At 47.0% G+C, this 24700-nt stretch overlaps 1 protein-coding gene across 2 annotated transcripts in view; it reads left to right on the top strand.

The window, feature by feature from the left end:
• The window catches only part of LOC110535775 (solute carrier family 28 member 3), a 30437-nt gene that overhangs the window by 5283 nt on the left and 454 nt on the right, over positions 1 to 24700 (top strand). For both annotated transcript variants that reach the window (XM_036935574.1, XM_036935575.1), the window contains 13 exons: positions 5267 to 5456; positions 5601 to 5745; positions 6060 to 6173; positions 6445 to 6522; positions 6639 to 6719; positions 6960 to 7040; positions 7170 to 7295; positions 9486 to 9616; positions 9716 to 9884; positions 10020 to 10217; positions 10678 to 10759; positions 11074 to 11172; positions 11269 to 11383. In XM_036935574.1, coding sequence (XP_036791469.1) covers positions 5267 to 5456; positions 5601 to 5745; positions 6060 to 6173; positions 6445 to 6522; positions 6639 to 6719; positions 6960 to 7040; positions 7170 to 7295; positions 9486 to 9616; positions 9716 to 9884; positions 10020 to 10217; positions 10678 to 10759; positions 11074 to 11172; positions 11269 to 11383 — 1609 coding nt within the window. The remainder of the gene's footprint in view (positions 1 to 5266; positions 5457 to 5600; positions 5746 to 6059; positions 6174 to 6444; positions 6523 to 6638; positions 6720 to 6959; positions 7041 to 7169; positions 7296 to 9485; positions 9617 to 9715; positions 9885 to 10019; positions 10218 to 10677; positions 10760 to 11073; positions 11173 to 11268; positions 11384 to 24700) is intronic.

Genomic DNA, 24700 nt, shown 5'->3' with positions numbered 1-24700 from the left:
ACTGCAAAACATTTTGCAAAGCAATTAAGTTTTTTATTCCTGAATACAAAGTTGTTTTTGGGGGGGCAAATCTGATACAACACATTACTGAGTACCACTCTCAACATTTTCAAGCATAGTGGTGGCTGCACCATGCTATGGGTATGCTTGTAATGGTTAAGGACGGGAGTTTTTCAAGATAGAAAAAAATAAATGGAATGGAGTTATACACAATACTGAGGACTATTTTTTTTAAATATATTAAAAAAATAACACAAGGCCCAATCTACACTGGAGTTTCTTACCAATAAGACATTGGATTTGTGTGCCCGAGTTACAGTTTTGACTTAAATCCACTTGAAAATCCATGGCAAGTACTCAAAATGGTTGTCTAGCAATTGTCAACAAGCAATTTGTGAGGGCTTTAAGAATTCTGAAAAGAATAATGGGCAATTGTTGCACAATCCAGTTGTTGAAAGCTCTTAGACTTACCCAGAAAGACTCACAGCTGTAATCGCTGCCAAAGGTGCTTTAACAAAATATTGTAAAATGCTTATGTAAATGATACAAAAATGTATTTTATTATCAATACATTTGCAAAAATTTCAAAAAACATGTTTTCACTTTGTCATTGTGAGGAATTGTGTGTAAATAAATAAGACAAAAATATATTTAATCGATTTTGAATTCAGGCTGTAACACAACAAAAATGTGGAATAAGTTAAGCAATATGAATACTTTCTGAAGGCACTGTAGCTGCTGCTCACACTCCCCATCCCTTCATGTTTCTTAAGCATCTGTTGCTCAACCCCTTCACGTTTCTCCCTTTGCTCACCCTCTTCTCAACCAATTTGAGTGACATGATCAAGTAGCAAACTGCCTCATATGTCTGAATAGCAGAATTAAAAAGCCGGTGGCTATTTGAACGGACATTGCAAAAATGAATACATTTTGTAGGTTCATTTAGGATCTTCTCTGTCTGTTGTAACTAAGGATATTGGAGTAGCACAAAGCAGGGCATAGTCAATCAACGCTCTAAACACCTGTCCATTTGTGATGTCATCTTTATACTGCCATACCCTCGCCTGAGTTGCTGAAAAATAACACTACTACTTTGAATGCTTTTCGCCCACTTCTTTGCCAATGTTTGAAATGATGGGGAAGAAAGAACATACATCTCTATATGACTGCCTGTCTGTGTCTTGCTTGTGTTTTGATATGCCATCTAAATCGCTTGCCTCAATAGCTGTATGTAGCCTACTCCCCCCTGAAAAAAATAACTTGAATCGCTACTTCGCCTCTACGGGACCGGTGATCCTGATGGGACGGGACGGTTGAGCTAATGTGATTAGCATGAGGTTGTAAGTAACAAAAAACATTCCCAGAACATCTGATATGGGCAGAAAGCTTAAATTACTGTTAATCTAACTGCACTGTCCAATTTGAAGTAGCTATTCCAGTGAAAGAATACTAAGCTATTGTTTGAGGAGAGTGCACAATTATGAACTTGAACATTTATTAATAAACCAATTAGGCACATTTTGGCAGTCTTGATACAGCATTTTGTACATATATGCAATGGTTCATTGGATCAGTCTAAAACGTTGCACATACACTGCTGCCATCTAGTGGCCAAAAACTAAATTGCGCCTGGGATGGAATAACACAGTATGGCCTTTCTCTTGCATTTCAAAGATGATGGTACAAAAAAAAATGTTTTTCTTTGTATTACCTTTTACCTGATCTAACGTGTTATATTCTCCTACATTAATTTCACATTTCCACAAACTGCAAAGTGTTTCCTTTCAAATGGTATCAAAAATATGCATATCCTTGCTTCAGGTCCTGAGCTACGGGCAGTTAGATTTGGGTGTCATTTTAGGCAAAAATTGAAAAAAAGGCTTCGATTCTTATTTAAACTGCCTGTTCGTGTTGTTCTTATGTTTGCAATAGCCTACTGTTACATAACTTCTTTGTTTTTGTTGTTCAACATGTCGATCATGTCTATTGTACAACATGTCAAACTACACCAGGCAAAGACGTCTGATCATCCCCGTGGGGAGGAAGGAGGGGGAAGTGGCAGCAGAGTGAGCAGTAGCTACGTAAACAATCTTGCACATGCGCAGGCTCTCTCGTACCTTTAGTTATCGGGAAGAAAGGTCAAGGAAAAGTCGGATCCGCATCCACTCGTATAAAAAAAATCTGTAAAAAAAGATCTGTGGAAACGTCTGTTTTGCATCTAGGTCAAATAAATCTGTCATCGCACTGTGATTCTACAAGCAAGTACTGTGAAGGGGGTGGATAATGTTGGCCTCTATGCTCCTGAGCTTCTCGAGGATCCGCTTATCCTGGGTAAGCGGGTCCTCGATTGTCCAGGTGGGTGCCGATGGCACATCCAGCCTTCCCAAGATTTTGTTAAAACTGTTGGCATCATCCCGAGTGATGTTACCCACCCCTCCAGCAGATCACACTGTAGAACAGAACACTAGCCACAACACTATCAAAAACACATTTTGAATGTTTTTGGGCAGACATCAAAGGATCTGAACTTCCTTAAAAAGAATAACCTTTTTCTGAGCCTTTTTAAAAACCATGGTGGTATTCTCTCTCCACTGCAACTTGTCATCTATCACCATCTCTAGGTGAGCCCCATTATTGATCACAGGTGATGTGCTTTCGTTCTTCCTCCTGAAGACTACCACCAGCTTTATAGTTTTAGACCCATTCAGCACCAAGTGGTTTTAGCTGCACCATGACATAAAGGAGGATATTTCCTGGCTCTATAGGGAGTCATCATCCTTCCGTGAAGCAGCCTACAATTGTATAATAACAATGGGTGCATTGCAATGAACAGGCAGAACATAACGCTCACCTGCCGGTTACTGCCGGATTTCTTAATATGCAACTAACGGGAGCTCCGAGTGAAAATAACTGTGTTTACAACAAAAAGAACAGCGGAATAAACTGATCAGACCAGCTGATCTGACGTTAGTATGGTGTCAAGCCAGCTTGGTAGTGTAACGGTTTTCCTCTTCTTCTGAGGAGGAGTAGGAAATATCGGACCAATGCGCAATGAACACTGAAAACAAAAGAACAAGAGAAATAAATGAAAACCAAAACAGTTCTGTATGGTACAACACAGACACAGAAAACAACTACCCACAACCATAGTGGGAAAACAGGCTGCCTAAGTATGGTTCTCAATCAGAGACAACGATCGACAGCTGCCTCTGATTGGGAACCATACCAGGCCAAACATAGAAATACAAAACCTAGACTACAAAACATAGAATGCCCACCCCAACTCACGCCCTGACCAAACTAAAACAGAGACATAAAAAAGGAACTAAGGTTAGGACGTGACAGTGGCTGCAAAACCTAAACCCATAGGAGAGGGTCTGGGTGGCGCAGGACGTGGACCCCACTCCACCATCTTGGCCCACATAAGTGGCGCCTTTAGAGCGGTGACCCTCGCCGCCGCCCTCGGACTGGGGACCCTTGCAGCGGGCCGGGAGACTCCGGCAGCGCCGGACAGGCGGGCGACTCCGGCAGCTCCTGACAGACGGGCGGCTACGGCAGCTCCTGACAGACGGGCGGCTCCGGCAGCTCCTGACAGACGGGCGGCTACGGCAGCTCCTGACTGACGAAGGCTCCGGCAGCTCCTAACAGACGGGCGGCTCCGGTAGCTCATGACTGACGGACGGCTCCGGCATCTCCCGACTGACGGGCGGCTCCGGCAGCTCCTGACAGACGGGCGACTCCGGCAGCTCCTGACTGATGGGCGGCTCCGGCAGCTCCTAACAGACGGGCGGCTCCGGGAGCTCCTGAATGACGGGTGGCTCTGGCAGCTCCTAACAGACGGGCGGCTCCGGCAGCTCCTAACAGACGGGTGGCTCCGGCAGCTCCTTACAGATGGGCGGCTCTGGCAGCTCCTGACTGACAGGCGGCTCCGGCAGCTCCTAACAGACGGGCGGCTCTGGCAGCTCCTGACTGACAGGCGGATCCGGCAGCTCCTAACAGACGGGTGGCTCCGGGAGCTCCTGACTGACGGGCGGCTCCGGCAGCTCCTGAATGATGGGCGGCTCCGGCAGCTCCTGACTGACGGGCGGCTCCGGCAGCTCCTAACAGACGGGCGGCTCCGGCAGCTCCTGACAGACGGGCGGCTCTGGCAGCTCCTGACTGATGGGCGGCTCCGGCAGCTCCTGACTGACTGGCGGCTCTGGCAGCTCCTGACTGACGGGCGGCTCCGGCAGCTCCTAACTGACGGGCGGATCCGGCAGCTCCTAACAGACGGGCGGCTCCGGTAGCTCCTGACTGACGGGCAGCTCCGGCAGCTCCTGAATGACGGGCGGCTCCGGCAGCTCCTAACAGACGGGCGGCTCCGGGAGCTCCTGACTGACGGGCAGCTCCGGCAGCTCCCGACTGATGGGCGGCTCCGGCAGCTCCTGACAGACGGGCGACTCCGGCAGCTCCTGACTGACGGGTGGCTCCGGCAGCTCCTAACAGACGGGCGGCTCCGGCAGCTCCTGACTGACGGGTGGCTCCGGCAGCTCCTGACAGACGGGCGGCTCCGGCAGCTCCGGGCAGGAGGGAGACTCTGGAAGTGCCGGACAGGCGGGAGAACCTGGAGATCAGAGACAACGATCGACAGCTGCCTCTGATTGGGAACCATACCAGGTCAAACACAGAAATAAATAGAATGCCCACCCCAACTCACGCCCTGATCAAACTAAAACAGAGACATGAAAAAGGAACTAAGGTCAGGACGTGACAGGTAGGCTACTAGCTCACTAAATTGACTGGAAATGTTGCCTGTGTAAATTACGATGATTGAGTTAACACGTTTAATGGCAGCCCAATGATGCCTATCGAGGCTACTCTTCTGTGAAATTAAAGTTATTGAAGACAATCTTTTCATTAATTACCACATTGTAAATCAAATGTTAGCTGACACAGGCTAACTGAGTGACTGACATATCAAGAGAGTGGCAGGTAGCCTAGTTGTTAAGAGCGTTGGGTCAGTAACCGAAAGGTAGCTGGTTTGAATCCCAGAGCCAACAAGGTCAAAATCTGTTGATGTGTCCATGAGCAAGGCACTTAACCCTAGTTGCTCCAGATAAGAGTGCCTGTTAAAAGGTCAAGGAAAACACCTGATGCGCTACCAAGTTTTTAAATTGCATGTTGTGTATTCTACTATACTTACAGTATGTTAATACCCCGAATGATAAAAAGTACTACTCAATAGGGAATAAGGTGCAATTTCAGACACAGCCTGTATGTGTTTCAGGTTACTTTGCCGTGGTGATCGCGGCATGCGTGCTGAATTTGCAGCGTGCTCTGGCCCTGTTGGTGGTGACCTTGCTGGCTGTCTTCTTTCTTCTGTGGGACTGGCTGATGGGCCGCTACGGACAACGCCTTTGGGACGCCCTGCAACCCGCCAGGGACACCCTCAACACACACTGGCTCTGGGTCAAATGGTGGGAGAACTGCATTTTCTCTCCTTCTCACTCTCTCTCTTTTCCGTATAATATGAACATTTTCCTGCATGCGTGGTCCTTTTGGTGATCCTTGTGGTTGTCCCTCTGCTCTCTTACCTCCGGTTGGTCTGTCTGTCGGTGCAGGGTGGTGTGTGTGCTGCTGCTGGTGGCAGTGGTGTGCTGGCTGGTGTTTGACACGGCCAAACAGGGGTCGCGGCAGCTAGTCTCTTTCTCCGGACTCCTCTGCTTCGTAATGCTCATGCTGGTGTTCTCAAGGAACCCATTCAGGGTATGGCAAACCAACAAAACACAAACACCCCTAATGTGTCCACGCTGTATCGTTCCAAAGACCATTCGCTATAGTTCTGAGTGACCTGGTGGGTGTATGTTTATGTGTGTGCTCCCTGCAAGCCTGTATGCTTGTGCGTGTGTCTACCCGTGTGTGTGTGCGCGTGTGTGTGTGTGTGTGTGTGTGTGTGTGTGTGTGTGTGTGTGTGTGTGTGTGTGTGTGTGTGTGTGTGTGTGTGTGTGTGTGTGTGTGTGTGTGTGTGTGTGTGTGTGTGTGTGTGTGTGTGTGTGTGTGTGTGTGTATGTGTGTTATAGGTGTCATGGCGGACTTTACTGTGGGGTGTGGCGCTACAGTTCTTGTTTGGACTCATCATCCTCAGAACCAAAGCAGGATTCACCGCTGTAGACTGGCTGGGCCATCAAGTGGAGGTATAATATACATCTACTGTGTACTATCCAGGGAAAGTCAAGCAGAGGGCAAAATGTACATCAATTGGATCATTGATATTACAAATATTAGCCAGCACAAAGGCCCTCGTTTTCATTTGGACCACATTGCTAATGTCACTCTCATCAGCATAATCACATTACCCTGTCCCCTGTCCCAGCACCCGTAGCAGATATACAGTAGAGTAGACCTGTTAAGAAAGTGACCTCATTAGTTCAGTCTGTGTTGAAACATCTCTCCTCTCTCACCCAGGTGTTTCTGTCCTACGCTGACACCGGCTCTAGGTTTGTGTTCGGCGACAAATACACAGACCACTTCTTTGCGTTCCAGGTACAGGGTCATATGAGTATGTCTGTATACGTGAGAGACTGTGAGAAAATGACATGAAGAGAAAAGAAAAGACAGAAACCCAACACTGTCGTTATTTTTTTATTCTCTGCTTTCAGGTTCTGCCTATTGTAGTGTTCTTCAGCACTGTCATCTCTATGCTCTACCACCTTGGCTTCATGCAGTGGCTCATCCTCAAGGTATTCATAACATCACATACGTTAAAATCGTGTTCAGCCATCATACAAGTGACTAAATTAGACAAGGATGATCCAGCCTCCACATAGTACTGTATCAAGGTTGTAATTTACCGGGGGACAGGGGGACACGTTCCCCCCGATATCTGCTCATGTAACCAGCATTATTATTTCATACCTTAGTATCATTTTGGCACAGAAACGTTCGCACCATTGTTTATGTTTGTCTGTGCATACCTCCAGGTGGGCTTCATAATGCAGATTACTATGGGAACTTCTCCCACAGAGTCAATGGTCGCCGCTGGCAACATATTTGTGGGACAGGTGAGAATAGTATGAGTGACAGATGTGCTAGGCAGCAAAAGAGAAATCCATGACAGTCAAGCAAAGGAGTATTTCTCTCTCTCTCTCTCTCTCTCTCTCTCTCTCTCTCTCTCTCTCTCTCACACACAGACAGAATCTCCACTCTTGATTCGTCCGTACATCTCCCAGCTGACCTTGTCAGAGATCCATGCCGTGATGACAGGAGGGTTCTCCACCATCGCTGGCAGTGTACTGGGAGCCTTCATCTCTTTTGGGGTGAGGTGGAAGAGGGGTGAGGAGGGGAGGAGGGGAGGCAGGAGGAGAGAGAAGAGGAGGAAAGTCAATAAACAATTTCAAACCTTTGTTTTCTACCAAAGACACAACTGAACTCTCACCCAATTGACCTTTTGCTTATCCATACTGTGTGTCTCTTAAATGTAACTAAATGTAATCTATGTAATCCCCAAAAGTAAATATTTATCAGGAGAGGGCCATAAACAATCATTAGTAAGGCTGCATACTCCAAGAAAGGTTAAAATCTCACCTTTCTGGTGTAGTCAAACAAGCTCATGTACACAGTAAAAATAGGAAATACAATTTCAAATTTGACATTTCCAAATCAACAGAACTGTATGAATAAGGCTTGAAATTACTTATATTTTTTTCTAAATGTAGAATAATCCACTTATATAATGACTCACTAAGATTTCACCTTCCTTATAGCTGTGAAATACAGTGCCTTCGGAAAGTATTCGGACCACTTGACTTTTTTGACATTTTGTTACATTATAGCCTTAATAGAAAATGGATACAATAAAATCCTCAGCAATCTACACACTATACCCAATAATGACAAAGCAAAAAACATTTTTTTTTACACTTTAGCAAATTAATTAAAAATTAAAAACAGAAATAACTTATTTACCTAAGTATTCAGACCCTTTGCTATGTGACTCGAAATTGAGCTTGAGTTTCCATTGATCAAAATGAGATTCCATTGATCATCCTTCAGATGTTTCTACAATTTGATTGGAGTTCACCTGTGGTAAATTCAATGGATTGGACATGATTTAGAAAGGCACACACCTGTCTATATAAGGTCCCACAGTTGACACTGCATGTCAGAGCAAAAACCAAGGCTTGAGGTTGAAGGAATTGTCCGTAGAGCTCCGAGACAGGATTGTCTCTGGGATCTAGGGATGGGTAACCAAATATTTCTGCAGCATTGAAGGTCCCCAAGAACACACTGGACTCCATAATTTTTAAATGGAAGAAGTTTGGAACCACCAAGACTCTTCCTAGAGATGGCAGCCTGGCCATACTGAGCAATTAGGGAAGAAGGGCCTTGGTCAGGGAGGTGACCAAGAACCCGATGGTCACTCCACCAATAAGGACTTTATGGTAGAGTGACCAGACGTAAAATTAACATGGCAGCCCGCTTGGAGTTTGCCAAAAAGGCATCTAAAGGACTCTCAGACCATGAGAAACAAGATTCTCTGGTCTGATGAAACCAAGATTCTTTGATGAAACCAACTCTTTGGCCTGAATGTCAAGCGTCACGTCTGGAGGAAACCTGGCACCATCCCTACGGTGAAGCATGGTGGTGGCGGCATCATGCTGAGGGAATGTTTTTCAACGGCAGGGACTGGGAGAATGATGAACAGAGCAAAGTACAGAGAGATCCATGGTGAAAACCTGCTCCAGAGCGCTCAGAACCTCAGGCTGGGGAGAAGGTTTACCTTCCAACAGGACAACAACCCTAAGCACACAGCCAAGGCAATGCAGGAGTAGCTTCAGGACAAGTCTCTGAATGTCCTTGAGTGGCCCAGAGCCAGAGCCCGGACTTGAACCCGATCTAACATCTCTGGAGAGACCTGAAAATAGTTTTGCAACAACGCTCCCTATCCAACCTGACAGAGCTTGAGAGGATCTGCAGAGAATAATTGGAGAAGCTCACCAAATACAGGGGTGCTAAGCTTGTAGTGTCATACCCAAGAAGATATGAGTCTGTAACTGCTGCAAAAGGTGCTTCAGAAGTAAACAGTCTGAATACTTATGTAAAAGTGATATTTCTAAAAACCTGTTTTTGTTATTATGGGGTATTGCGTGTAGATTGATTATTAAATTGTTTATTTTATCATCAATTTTAGAATAACGCTGTCACCTAACAAAATGTGGAAAAATTCTAGGGGTCTAAATACTTTCCCAATGCACTGTATATGAAACACAGGGAATTCATGTTTTTGACTGCACTGGGCCTTTAAAATGTTGAGCTCCACCTCTTCCTTACCCCTCACATTCGACACATATACCCCCCAACACACACACACACACACACACACACATACATACATACACACACACACACACACACACACACACACACACACACACACACACACACACACACACACACACACACACACACACACACACACACACACACACACACACACACACATACAGATTGAAGCATCCCACTTGCTGACAGCCTCCGTAATGTCAGCCCCGGCCTCCCTGGCTATCGCCAAAACCTTCTGGCCAGAGACAGAGACCCCCAAAGTCACAGCCAAGAAAGGCCTCAAACTGGAGACAGGGTGAGACACTGACACACCTACATACACGCATGTATGCACACAAGAACCAATGTCTGCCTAATGAATATGAGCCTGAGTGTCTTTTCTGGTTTTGTATAGGGAGGGCAGTAACCTGCTGGAGGCAGCGTCTCGCGGAGCGTCCTCCTCTATTGTCCTGGTGGCCAACATCGCTGTCAACCTCATTGCCTTCCTGGCCCTGCTCGCTTTCCTCAATGCCGCTCTGTCATGGCTGGGCAACATGTTCAACTACCCCCAGCTCAGCTTCTCTGTGAGGACACACAAGTGTGCATGTACATAGAAGCACTCAGACACAGAGACACACTAAATACAAGCTGGATAGAAATCAATGATTCTCTAAGACACTCTGTCCCTCTCTCTTTCTCTCTCTCTCTCTGATTGACAGATCATCTGCTCGTACGTATTCATGCCTTTCTCCTTCCTGATGGGTGTGGCCTGGGAGGACAGCTTCATGGTGGGTGAGCTGATTGGCTACAAGACCTTCTTCAATGAGTTTGTGGCCTATGAGAGGTTGGCAAAACTCATCAAGAGGAGAGAGGACAGAGGCCCAGAGTACGTGGATGACGTTAAGCAGTACCTATCTGTGAGTGATGTCAGGGGTCACTAAGTGGTAATACGGGCACTGAATTGATATTTGGCTATCTGTTTTTTCCTAGATAGACAGACGGACGGACAGACAAACACACAGAGACTACTTTCTTTATTCAAGTTTTCAAATATGATTGGTCTACATCAAACTCTCCATAAATGGTGGAAATATTTTTGGACCACTAAATCACTAAATCAGTTCTGATATTATCAAGTCCGATCTGATATTACGAGTGCTCTCTGTATCAAGGATTTATCGTTGCATTTGCTTGTATTTGGTGAAGAAACATTGTGTGCTTCAGTAACAGATACATTTTGTGCATATCATTTATGGTAATTTCACTTTTGCACGTGTAATGTTAATGGCTTGTTGCGTATTGCATGGATGACGATTGGCTGTTGCATATTGAATATATATCTAAAGACTTAGACCCAGGTTGTTTTCTGTTCCCCAGGTCCACTCTGAAACCATAGTGACGTATGCTCTATGTGGCTTCGCGAACATCAGCTCTGTGGGTGTGATGATCGGAGGCCTCTGTGAGTCAAGCCACATCTGTCCTATCCTGGATCTCAAATCAACCTCTAGCCCCTCGCCCCTCGCCCCTGGGCACTCCAAATGCAGTGTGTTTTTGTCCCTATTGATATTATAGTATTGTTGAGACACCACTTTGATTTTGAAAGAATTAGGTTTCATTTGTGAGGTTCTCTCAAAGATTTTACTGTATGTTAAACCATTGCAATGTTGTCCTGCTGTAACACGGTCTCTGTTCATTGGAGTGTTGTGGCTGTACTGTGGCAGAATGGTTGATGTAGTGTTTCTTCAAACGTTTTTGTAACGTTACCTGCTATAGCGGCTATGGCCCCAGAGCGGAGGGGTGATATTTCCAGGTGTGCCATCAGAGCTCTTATCTCAGGCACGGTGGCATGCTTCATGACAGCGTGCATCGCAGGTAAACCCCAAAAACATTGTGCGTTATAAACTTGTCACCATGCATTATCCTCGGTGGTGACGTCATGGTTGTATGTGTGTTTGTGTGTCTTCCCAGGTATGTTGTATATCCCAGAGCTGCTGTGTGAAGACTTCCTGAAGGAAGAGTTCAACTCCACATTAGTCATTAACAGCACTCAGCTCCTCACCTGCTGTACTGAGCTCTACCACAGGTACGACCAGTGTGCATGTTTGTTGGCGGGGGTAGGGTGACCATCAGATTGTGTGTTACAGTACCGCATTTTGGCCCTTTGTCCCACGTCCCACTACCAAACAATTATGTCCCGCATTTTATCAAATTAAAACAACAAAATGGATATGTCCAGTATTTCAGTCACTGTCTTTTTTGCAGTCATGACAACATACAGATGTGGTACTGGTGGGGTTAAACACTTCAATTGTTGTTGAGATCTGATATTCAATGTCATATCTTTAACCAATGACGTTAATCATATCCTTTCGGGCTAAATTCCAGCTGAACATGGAGGAGAGCAGTTAACTACTTACAAAAAGCTAGCGAAAAGCTAAAAAATTAAGTGAATGGCCCTTATTAGACTGAAAGAAAGGCTATAAGTTAATTTCTTCAAACTTCAAAAGCTCTCCGTGCTCATTAGTTGTTCATCATTCAACACAGCCCTATTCGCTGCTACTTCACTCAATTCCGTTTTAGAAGTCTGCCTTAATAATATACCCTAGAGTCGATGTCTGCGGCCCGCAGAAATCTAATTAGCATAATAATGTAAAAAATCCCAGCGAAAAACTATGTACGTTTTTTTTTTTGCCTTCTCACAAAATCATCTGTAGCATCCGGCCGGTTTGGCCCATCAGTTGATGGCTGTGCCACACTGTCCTTCAAATGTCTCACGAAATCAGCCTGTTGTCCTGCGTTTGGGCCAAAGCGGTAGGCCACACCACAAAAACTCTCCTGGTTTGCCAACAGCCACAGAGAGGCCAACACGTGATCCCTCAGGCGTTCTCCTCTGCAGGGAACCAGAGGGTTGAGTTCCTCACACAATATCTGAAAAACAAAGAAATATTGGATTCTGTCATCTTACAGGTTTGCCCTTCACCACTGTTACACAGAGGCAATTAGCAACGATACAGTTGTGTATTGTTCATCATGGGCTTACTGTTCACAATGACTACATTGTGCTTTTACATCATACTTTCACATTTTTACATTTTGATTATTTTCCCTTTGTGGTAACTGTTGCTAGATAAGGGGCCTTCTGAATAATATAAACTCAGTAAAAAAAGACATCTCACTGTCTAGGCGTCTCACAGTACAGACATTGCAATTTATTTCCCTGGCCACATCTGCAGTCCTCATGCCTCCTTGCAGCATGCCTAAGGCACATCCACGCAGATGAGCAGGGACCCTGGGCATCTTTTTTTGGTGTTTTTCAGAGTCAGTAGAAAGGCCTCTTTAGTGTAATACGTTTTCATAACTGTGACCTTAATTGCCTACTGTCAGTGAGCTGTTCGTGTCTTAACAACCATTCCACAGGTGCATGTTCATTAATTGTTTATGGTACTGAGTAAAGGGTCTGAATACATATGTAATATTTTTTATATATTTGCACAAATTTCAAAAACAGTTTTTGCTTCGTCATTATGGGGTATTGTGTGTAGATTGATGAGGAGAAGAAAAAAAAACAATTCAATCAATTTTAGAATAAGGCTGTAACGTAACAAAATGTGGAAAAAGTCAAGGTGTCTGAATACTTTCCAAATGCACTGTCTGCAAACAGGTCCCGTGTTTGTGTTTTACACCTCCAGCAGAATAGTTACATTTGTGTGCATGATATTCAGTTTCCCTGGCATATAGTACGTTCTATGGATGGTCTTAAACAGCAGTCATTTATGTCTGGGATGATATAAACATGACTGGGAATTCAAACATATCCATTCATGACTGGGAATTCAAACATATCCATTCATCCATCCATTCATTATCATCAATAGCGTCTCCCAGGTCTTCCTCACATTTTTGTTTTACTTGTTGTGTGTCATCAGGAAAAGCCTATATCAACCCTTGTTACAGTTTGGAAATCAACTTTAGAGGTTTGTCAGACTGCCTTAAAATAGTTTGAAGCTTCTTGCTTGTCCGGTGTTTGCTGCACAGAGAAAATAAAGTGTTGTATCTACAAAAATTCACCTCAGCTCCATCACTGACTGGTCTTCCCTGGCTGCCTGACCCTGATGAGACTCCTGTCACCATCAACTCAAGATGGAACTTTGTATCCATTCACGGATTGTTATAATATACTCCAAAATGTACCTGAGTGTTACGGTTTTCTTGCGGTGAAAGAGAGGAGGACCAAAATGCAGCGTGGTAATTTTGATACATGTTTAATAAACTAATAAATACGAACAATACAAAATCAATAAACGTGAAAACTGAAACAACCTATACTGGTGCAAAGAAACACAGAGACAGGAACAATCACCCACAAAACACTCAAAGAATATGGCTGCCTAAATATGGTTCCCAATCAAAGACAACGATAAACACCTGCCTCTGATTGAGAACCACTCCAGACAGCCATAGACTATTCTAGATAACCCTACTATATCACAATCCCAATACCTTAAAAAAAAAACAAGACAAAACACACCACATAATAAACCCATGTCACACCTTGGCCTGACCAAAATAATAAAGAAAACACAAGACCAAGACCAAAACTAAGACCAGAAAAGAAAATTAATATGCATGGTCTAATAAATCAAACAAGGTCTACAGCGCATTTCTCAGCCAGCCACACACACACACACACAACAGGTTTTCAAGCCCCTTTAATACAAGCTACACTGTATTCCTTGCATTCCCCCCCCCAAGGTGCGGACTCCCGGCCGCACACCTAAACCCATAGGGGAGGGTCCGGGTGGGCGTCTGTCCACGGTGGCGGCTCCGGCACGGGACGTGGACCCCACTCCAACAAAGTCTTAGTCCCCTTGTATCGCGTCCTTTGATTGGCGACCCTCGCCACCAACCTTGGCCTAGTAACCCTCACCAAGGACCCCACTGGACTGAGGGGCAGCTCGGGACTGAGGGGCAGCTCGGGACTGAGCGGTAGCTCGGGATTGAGGGGTAGCTCGGGACTGAGGGGTAGCTCGGCACTGAGGGGAAGCACAGCACTGAGGGGAAGCTCAGGCAGGTTAATGGAACTGGCAGATCCAGGTTGACTGGTGGTTCTGGCAGATCCTGGCTGACTGGCGGCTCTGGCAGATCCTGGCTGACTGGCAGTTCTGGCAGATCCTGGCTGAATAGCGGATCCTGGCTGACTGGCGGATCTGGCGGATCCTGGCAGACTGGCGGCTCTGGCTGCTCCATGCTGACTGGCGGCTCTGGCTGCTCCATGCGGACTGGCGGCTCTGGCTGCTCCATGCGGACTGGCGGCTCTGGCTGCTCCATGCGGACTGGCGGCTCTGGCTGCTCCATGCGGACTGGCATCTCTGGCTGCTCCATGCGGACTGGCATCTCTGGCTGCTCCATGCGGACTGGCATCTCTGGCTGCTCCATGCTCCATGCGCTGAACAGGCGGGAGACTCCGGCAGCGCTGTAGAGGGGGAAGGCTCTGGCAGCGCTAGACAGGCGGGAGACTCCGGCAGCGCTGGAGAGGAGGAAGGCTCTGGCAGCGCTAGACAGGCAGGAGACTCCGGCAGCGCTGGAGAGGAGGAAGGCTCTGGTAGCGCTGGACAGGCGGGAGACTCCGTCAGCGCTGTAGAGGAGGAAGGCTCTGGCAGCGCTACACAGGCGGGAGACTCCGGCAGCGCTGTAGAGGAGGAAGGCTCTGACAGCGCTGGACAGGTGAAGCGCACTGAAGGCCTGGTGCGTGGTGCTGGCACTGGTGGTACTGGGCCGAGAACACGCACAGGAAGCCTGGTGCAGGGAGCTGCCACCGGAGGGCTGGTGCGTGGAGGTGGTACTGGAAGACCGGACCGTGCAGGCGCACTGGAGCTCTTGAGCACCGAGTCTGCCCAACCTTACCTGGCTCGATGCCCACTCTAGCCCGGCCGATACGAGGAGCTGGTATGTACCGCACCGGGCTATGTACCCGCACTGGAGACACCGTGCGCACCACAGCATAACACGGTGCCTGCCTGGTCTCTCTAGCCCCCCGGTAAGCACAGGAAGTTTGCGCAGGTCTCCTACCTGGCGTAGCCATACTCCCTGTGAGCCCTCCCCCCCAATACATTTTTGGGGCTTCCATCCGCGTCGCCGTGCTGCCTCCTCATACCAGCGCCTCTCTGCCTTCGCCGCCTCTTCTTTTGATATTCTCCAGGTTGTGCCCAGGGTCCTTTTCCATCCAATATCTCCTCCCATGTCCAGAAATCCGGATTTCGCTGCTCCTGCCTGTCACCACGCCACTTGGTCCTGTTGTAGTGGGTGATTCTGTTACGGTTTTCTTGTATCTCCTCCTCTGAAGAGGGGGTGTAGCAAGGATCGGACCAAAATGCTGCATGGTAATTTTGATACATGTTTAATAAACGAATAAACACGAACATTACAAAAACAATAAACGTAACGTGAAAACCGAAACAACCTATTTTTTTATTTTTTATTTTTTTTAGAAAAAATAATTAATTACATTCGATACCATTCATTCTTTACAACTCATAATTTTCATTCATACTTCAATAATGGTGTTTTAATTTAACTAAACAAAAACCCAAAACAAAACCTCAGGGGAGCATCTTCCCTCCCCGTCATCCTACAAACTACCTTTCCCTATCTCCCCGTCCCTAATCTATCCCCTTACAAATCTAAATGACACCCAGCCCTAAATCCCCCTTCCACCTCTCCCGGGCAGCATGCTGCCCCCACTTCCTCTCCTCCCTCTTCATCCTCCCCCTCAAATCTCCTTCCACCCTCCTCACTATCCCTTCCACCCCCCAATCTCTCCCTCTCTTCACCATGTTCTGCCTGGCTTCCCACAGCCCCCGTTTAAAGAGACTCATGAGAAGCCAGAGCAGAAACCTGTCCCTATCCGTCCCTCTCGCTCTCAGTACACCTCTCGCTAACCTGGCCCACGTCAATACAAAATCCCCCCTTGCCAAACCTAACAACACCCGTGCCCTAGCCCATACCACTCCGGCAAAGGCACAGTTCCAAAAGACATGGCGCACAGTCTCCTCCCTGCCACAAGAGGATCTTGGACAGGTGGGGGATTGCACCAAACTATATCGGTACATGATGGAACGTACCGGCAAGCACTTATGGAGGCTCAACCAATTCAGGACCTTGAGCCTGTTGTCACAATCCGCGCCTGCACTCCCTCCCAGATCACTTTCGAGATGCCCACTACAGGCGCCGGACTCCCTGCCTTTCTGACCTCCTCGTACAGGTGCCTGTGATCTAAACCTACTCGGGCAACTTCAACCTCAGGGTGCGCACGCAGCCACTTGGCCGCATGACCAAAGTGCCACGGCAGCTGTTCCGCCCGAGGACCCGTGTTAGACCACACCATTACGCTTCTCGCCTGATACGAGAAGAACACCCGCAGGAGGTAACCGGACGGGTGTATCACTGGATGAGCAAGCTCCGTTAACAAGAAACAAAAATTGCTTCCAGCTTGAGGGGGAAATGTGGTACCCCCCTACCTCCCTCCCCGATGGGACAGAGCATGCGTGCCCTGGCGACCCACTCGCACCTGCCACTCCACATGAACTGAAACACAAGCCTCACTAGAGGCCTCCTCAGACAAGCCGGCAATGGGTAGATGTACGCCAAATACAAAAGAGACGGCAACACATCCACCTTTAGGACCAGGACTTTGCCCATAAAAGACAAATACCTAGCCTTCCACATTGCTAGCTTCCTCTGTACCACTGCGATACGCATGTTCCAGTTTAGCGTCGCTGAGCCGGAGGTCTCAAAATGGACCCAGAGAATCCTCAGGGCCCCCTCACAGAGAGATAACCCCCCGGGCACATCAGTTCTACCGCGCCATCTTCCGAAAAACTTCCGTCCGAAAGACGGAAGACTTTGCATGGTTCAGAACTGCTCCCGACGCTCGGGTGAAATCCCCAAAGATGGCAAGGGACCTTGTCAGGCACGAGTCCTTGGACAGCAGCAAGGAAGTGTCGTCGGCGTACTGCGTCATCTTAACACGCAGCCCATCACTTCCAGGGATCAACAAGACTTCCACCCCTGTGTCTGACCTAATGGCAGCCCCCAGAGGCTCCATGTACAGAACGAAGAGGAGAGCCGAGAGTGGGCACCCCTGCCTGACCCCAGACGAGAGGTCAAAAACGTCACCCAAGTGACTATTTACACTAACTCGGCACCCCGCTCCGACATATAATGTACGAATCCATCCTATGAACTTCTCCCCAAATCCTAATCGACCTAACACTCTGAATAAAAAGGATCTATTCACGCGATCAAAGGCTTTCGCCTGATCTAGCGCTGCTACCATTAAAGGCAGTCCTCTATCTTCAAACCAAGCGATGGAGTCCCTGATTAACTGTAGGTTCCATCTAACAGAGCGGCCCTCTACCCCGCACGTCTGATCCTCATGGACGGCGTAGGGAAGGGCTGTGCGCAACCGGTCTGCTAAAACCTTTGCAAGTAGCTTGTAATCTACACACAGCATGGTCAACGGCCGCCAGTTGCCAAGGTCTGTTACTTCCCCCTTCTTATATAAAAGTGACAGCACACCAACAGCCATTGATCCCCCCGGGACCCCCGTCTCAAGGATGGCCTTCAAGACTTCGAGGACCACTGGTCCAAGTATACCCCAAAACTTGAGATAAAACTCAGCCGCAGCACATCCATCCCAGGCACCTTCCCTTTTCCCATCCTCCTAAGAGCGCTCTCAACCTCTTCTAGTGAAATCTGGGCCTCCATCACTTCTCTAATGTCCTCCGGCAACCGCCTGGACAAGTGTTCTAAAAACACATTTCCCTGCTCTACATCTATTTCCCTTTCCTTAAATAAACCTTGGAAATGATCAGTTGTCACCCTGACCATATCCTCTGGTTCTCTAACTATACTACCATTTTCTTCCCTAACACCATGCATTACCTTCCTACTCTGTCTGGCCCTAACCGACTTAAAGAACATAGCAGAACAAGTCTCATTGTGTTCTAGAAAGCCACTATGCGCACGCTCCAGGAAAGCTCAAGCCTTCCGCTCCTGCAACTCCCTGAGCTGCGCCTTTAGGGTTGTGGATCTCTCCCAGTCAAACGACCCGCCGAGGTTGCCTGCCTCGTACTTGAGTTCAATTAACCTTTGGATACGATCCACCTCCCTCCTCTCCTCCCTTTTTTTCCTCTTGCAATAACCTATTATAAAAGCCCTAATCCTCACCTTAACTAATTCCCACCACTCTAACACCCCCTCGCACATGGACCGGAGGCCTTCAAGCCTCCAAAAGAAACCAAAAAACCCGTCAACAAAAGCCTGCTCCTCCAGCACATCCCGATCTAACTTCCAGTACCCCCTACCAAAGAGGCAGACTGGCAACCCCACCTGCAGGAGCACCCCGTCGTGATCCGAAAAGAAAACAGGCAACAGCCGCCCAGACAACTTACCCCCCCCTGGAGTTGCGCCATGTAGGACCGGCCATTTTCGGAGTAGTGTGCAGACCACCATCAACCAGACCATGGCAAGCCATTAGCCCGGTGATGGCGCCTGCACTGCTATCCCCCCCTATTCCTAAATCTGTATTAAAATCCCCCCCTATCACTAATTTCCTATTTGTGACACACAGGGGCGCCAGACAGTCCACCATCTCCCTCATGTCTGCCATACACCACCACTAATCTAAATTTACAATCCCTTATCGTGACATCCACCCCTATAACCCTCCCCTGCATCACCACAAAAGAACCCTCCACTTTTACCTCCCTGTGCCCACACAAAATCCCTACCCCCAATGAGTGCACCCCCCCAATACCCCAAACCGACTCCCCTTTGTCCCACTCCTTCTTAAACCTACTAACATCCCCTCCATCCCTCAGGTGAACCTCCTGTAAAAAACAAAAATCAAACCCCACACCCTCCAAATAACTAAAAACCGCCCTCCTCTTAACATAATCCCTTAAACCCCTTACATTTAAACTAACAAAAGTAAAATTAGACCCCATGAAAGAATAAAATAAAAACATGTAATACACTCAAATTCTAAACGCAGACAGAAAAAAACAAAAACAGGAGACTCACCCGATGCTCCCCTGCTCCATGTCTACCGGTGATAACACCATCCGTACTCCCGACGTCCCCCCCTCTTCCTCCATCTCACCAACCCAGGATGCAGGAATAGTGTTTGGCTCCGGGGTGCCCTGCACCCTGGGTCTACCCCCACACTCCTCCCCCTCCCCAGCGCTGCAGCTGTTTTGGAAAAAAATAGGGGAGGCTGAGTCCCCAAACAAAAAACTCCCCACCTCCTCCTGCACCCAGTCCTGAGACTTGTTAGGTGTGTCCCCACCCAACAGAAGTTGAGGGCCTGGGGAAACCAGCAACAACCCAGAGGTTTCTCCCACCCCCATCACTCTCTTGACCATCCTCTCCCTCTCACTGTCGGCCAATCGCACCCTCCTCTTCATTCTCTTCTTTGGTGATGGCGGCAGTGGAGAGATACCACCCTCCCCCCCCCCGCCAGTTCCTCCACCATACCCCTCATCTCTTCCACCAGGGCACTTTCCCCCCACTCCACTTGCTCTTCCACCATCTCCTTCTCCACCACTCCTCCCTCGCTTTCTTCTCTCTCATGCTCCTCCACTCGCTTGCCTTCTTCTGCCGCTTTTCCTGGTTCTCCTACTCCCGTGCCTTCCGTTTCCTTCTCTCTTCCATCCGCCACTTCTTGCTCCTCCTCCTTCCTTGCGACCATCCCCTCTGGACCTGTACTCTGGTCATGAGGCATTCTTCCTTCCCCTCCTCTTCTTCCCCCATCCTCCGCTCCTGCTCCCCCCCCCAGCCACAGATGCGTATGACCTCTGACGAGCCGGGCACCCCCGCCACAGGTGTGCTAACGAGCCACACCCGTGGCACGCCTTAGGCTCGTCACAATCCTTCGCCATAGGCCATACAGCGCCTGCAAAAATGGAGGCTGACGTGCATAAAACAACGTCCCCCTGTCAGCCCCCAGGGAGAACATAGCAGGAGGATGGAGGTAGCCACCATGTCCCTTTGGGTCCTCCCTGAGGAGGGCCTGGAAGCCTCTCCTCCCATTCCAAAACCCAAGGGAGTCTTTAAGGTGCCTTGCTGAGGAGACGTTATCCATGTATCTCCCCAGAAAGGCCCTCACCTCTTCGTCCTTAACGTATGGGTTGTAAATGTTGACAGTTACAACCCTAAAGTTGTTCCTCGCCAGGCTTGTTATTTCATAGTGGCTCATCGGCCTCTCACCTCCCACTGCTCTTGCCCTTCTCAGGATATCATCGTGTTTCTCCTCTGTATGTAGTGCCACGTCGTATGGACCCTCCAACGAGTTGCCTTGGAAACAAAACACGTCCTTCACCGTCAGCTTTAGAATCCCCATCAATATTGTCCTTCCAAAAGTTTCCCGTCCTAAAGGCTCCAACTCCTTTTCCTTCCAAGCAAACCGAATCGTGTTGGCCAGCCCAATCCCAGGGACCGACCGTGTTGATGTATTTTGCACCATCTCCGCAAGGAGAATGGCGCACCCGGCTCACGTTCTCTTCTCTTCCAAAACAAGGAAAAAAGAAAAAACCAGTGTGACTGAGCCTATCTGGTGCAAACAAACACAAAGACAGGAACAATCACCCACGAAACACTCAAAGAATATGGCTGCCTAAATATGGTTTCCCAATCAGAGACAACGATAAACACCTGCCTCTGATTGAGAACCACTCCAGACAGCCATAGACTATTCTAGATAACCCTACTATATCACAATCCCAATACCTACAAAAAAAACAAGACAAAACACACCACATAATAAACCCATGTCACACCCTGGCCTGACCAAAATAATAAAGAAAACACAAAATACTAAGACCAGGGCGTGACACTGAGCTCTGTAGAGTGGTCATCCCTGTCTGTCTGACCCTGCAGGGACACCATCTCATCCTGCTAAGACATGTGCACCATGACAGTGACGCCTGTAGAGCTGTTTATACTGTGTCTGTGTGAAATGTAGGGAATTAGCTAGAGAAACTAACAGATCACTAACGTTACATTGCTATACTGACTACTAAAAACTCACATTGAGCTGAAAAAAACAACAGAAAACATCAGTCTTCAGTCAATTGGCTGCTGATTTCATTGTTTGATTCAGGTCTCGTGTGATTGAGGCAAAAATAATAGCTTAAGTTAGTGAGCTAGCTAGCTAACCTTAGCTAACTTTTGACTAGCTCTGCTAACTAATGGTACCATGATACATAATCAAATGTACTTCTGTTGAAACAGGACAAAACAAAGGCTACAAAACATTTCCATACACACAACAGCTGATAGATACTGCTACCTGACAAATACCAAGAGGCTAGCTAGAGCTGAACTGGCTGTGGTTGCTACTAACTAGCTGCTAGTAGTTAATTCACATCAGTCGAGATGGTATGAAACATTAACTAACGTAGTATGTCAGTTACAGTACAAGCTGTACTTTTCTGTCAAACAGCAGTTACCTTGCCAGCTAGATTGATCAACTAAAGAGTAGCCAGTTTCTGCTCTGCTTGCTTTACAAATCAGAGAAAAAGTGCAACACGGACAGCAGCTGCCTCTGTTCATCTCTCCTGTGCTTTCCTATATGCCAGCCATTCATATAGCATGTCTACATACTCCGTGGTGTCTGTGCGGTCCTAAATCCAGATGGCTGAAGGCGGAAAACAGCCTACTTGACTGCTCTTAGGCGTCCACATGGTCCTAAAGCACATCGGAGTCATGTTTTGTATCACAGCGCAATTATAAAACTGGGGGGGGGGGGGGGGGCTTATTGCAATTTCTGAATGTGCGGGGGGGTAATGTCCCCCCGACCCCAGTGAAAGTTGCGCCCCTAGATAGTTAGCTACATCATTTGAGATAAACTTTATTTAGGCTACTTTAATCAACACACAGAGGCTGTTTAGACATGCAAATTACCTGAAAGGTTCCTCGGCTCATCCGAAAATTTAACAGAAAGGGGATAACTTCCTGCACATAACACTCGACTCTGTGTCACGTCATGACCATAGAAAGCCTTTGTTTTCTATGGCAGAGTAGGTCAGGGCGTGACTAGGGGTTAAGTCTAGTTAAATTTTTCTATGTGGGGTTCTAGTTTGTTTTTTCTATGTTGGTGTTTTAGTATGATTCCCAATTAGAGGTAGCTGGCTATCATTGTCTCTAATTGGGGATCATACTTAAGTAGCATTTTGTCCACCTGTGTGTTATGGGATATTGTTTGAGTTATTGCACGTAGCATCTCTGTAGTCACGGTTCGTTGTTAGTTTATTGTTTATTTGTTTTTTGTCTTTGTTAAGTTTCACTTTATCATTAAAATAATGTGGAACTCAACATACCTTGGTCCGATATTTATGCTAACGAACATGACACTCTGCCAATCAGCTGCTCACTTTTCGTTGTCGATACACCCACTATAATCTGTAGCCACTCTGTGACATCCGGACGGGATCGGGATCTAAAAAATCATCCAATATTGTGGAAGCTGCCACAAGGTCAATTCAGAAAGTGTAGCTAAAACTAATGGAATGGAATGTTCGTGTTAAATAAAAGGAGGGCTGCAAGGTGCAAAAGGGCATGTGCTGTATGTACAGTGCCTTGCGAAAGTATTCGGCCCCCTTGAACTTTGCGACCTTTTGCTACATTTCAGGCTTCAAACATGAAGATATAAAACTGTATTTTTTTGTGAAGAATCAACAACAAGTGGGACACAATCATGAAGTGGAACGACATTTATTGGATATTTCAAACTTTTTTAACAAATCAAAAACTGAAAAATTGGGCGTGCAAAATTATTCAGCCCCCTTAAGTTAATACTTTGTAGCGCCACCTTTTGCTGTGATTACAGCTGTAAGTCGCTTGGGGTATGTCTCTATCAGTTTTGCACATCGAGAGACTGACATTTTTTCCCATTCCTCCTTGCAAAACAGCTCGAGCTCAGTGAGGTTGGATGGAGAGCATTTGTGAACAGCAGTTTTCAGTTCTTTCCACAGATTCTCGATTGGATTCAGGTCTGGACTTTGACTTGGCCATTCTAACACCTGGATATGTTTATTTTTGAACCATTCCATTGTAGATTTTGCTTTATGTTTTGGATCATTGTCTTGTTGGAAGAAAAATCTCCGTCCCAGTCTCAGGTCTTTTGCAGACTCCATCAGGTTTTCTTTCAGAATGGTCCTGTATTTGGCTCCATCCATCTTCCCATCAATTTTAACCATCTTCCCTGTCCCTGCTGAAGAAAAGCAGGCCCAAACCATGATGCTGCCACCACCATGTTTGACAGTGGGGATGGTGTGTTCAGCTGTGTTGCTTTTACGCCAAACATAACGTTTTGCATTGTTGCCAAAAAGTTCAATTTTGGTTTCATCTGACCAGAGCACCTTCTTCCACATGTTTGGTGTGTCTCCCAGGTGGCTTGTGGCAAACTTTAAACAACACTTTTTATGGATATCTTTAAGAAATGGCTTTCTTCTTGCCACTCTTCCATAAAGGCCAGATTTGTGCAATATACGACTGATTGTTGTCCTATGGACAGAGTCTCCCACCTCAGCTGTAGATCTCTGCAGTTCATCCAGAGTGATCATGGGCCTCTTGGCTGCATCTCTGATCAGTCTTCTCCTTGTATGAGCTGAAAGTTTAGAGGGACGGCCAGGTCTTGGTAGATTTGCAGTGGTCTGATACTCCTTCCATTTCAATATTATCGCTTGCACAGTGCTCCTTGGGATGTTTAAAGCTTGGGAAATCTTTTTGTATCCAAATCCGGCTTTAAACTTCTTCACAACAGTATCTCGGACCTGCCTGGTGTGTTCCTTGTTCTTCATGATGCTCTCTGCGCTTTTGACGGACCTCTGAGACTATCACAGTGCAGGTGCATTTATACGGAGACTTGATTACACACAGGTGGATTGTATTCATCATCATTAGTCATTTAGGTCAACATTGGATCATTCAGAGATCCTCACTGAACTTATGGAGAGAGTTTGCTGCACTGAAAGTAAAGGGGCTGAATAATTTTGCACGCCCAATTTTTCAGTTTTTGATTTGTTAAAAAAGTTTGAAATATCCAATAAATGTCGTTCCACTTCATGATTGTGTCCCACTTGTTGTTGATTCTTCACAAAAAAATACAGTTTTATATCTTCATGTTTGAAGCCTGAAATGTAGCAAAAGGTCGCAAAGTTCAAGGGGGCCGAATACTTTCGCAAGGCACTGTATGTGTGTCCATGTACTATCAACCTTGCGAAACCACTGTGTGTGTGTGTGTGTGTGTCCATGTACTATCAACCTTGCTAAACCACTGTGTGTGGGTGTGTGTGTGTGTGTGTGTGTGTGTGTGTGTGTGTGTGTGTGTGTGTGTGTG

The sequence above is a fragment of the Oncorhynchus mykiss genome, chromosome 11, assembly GCF_013265735.2.
Source record: "Oncorhynchus mykiss isolate Arlee chromosome 11, USDA_OmykA_1.1, whole genome shotgun sequence".
NCBI lineage: Eukaryota > Metazoa > Chordata > Actinopteri > Salmoniformes > Salmonidae > Oncorhynchus > Oncorhynchus mykiss.
The sequence above is the reverse complement of the archived record's forward strand: the minus strand, read 5'-3'. Positions and strand labels throughout refer to the sequence as shown.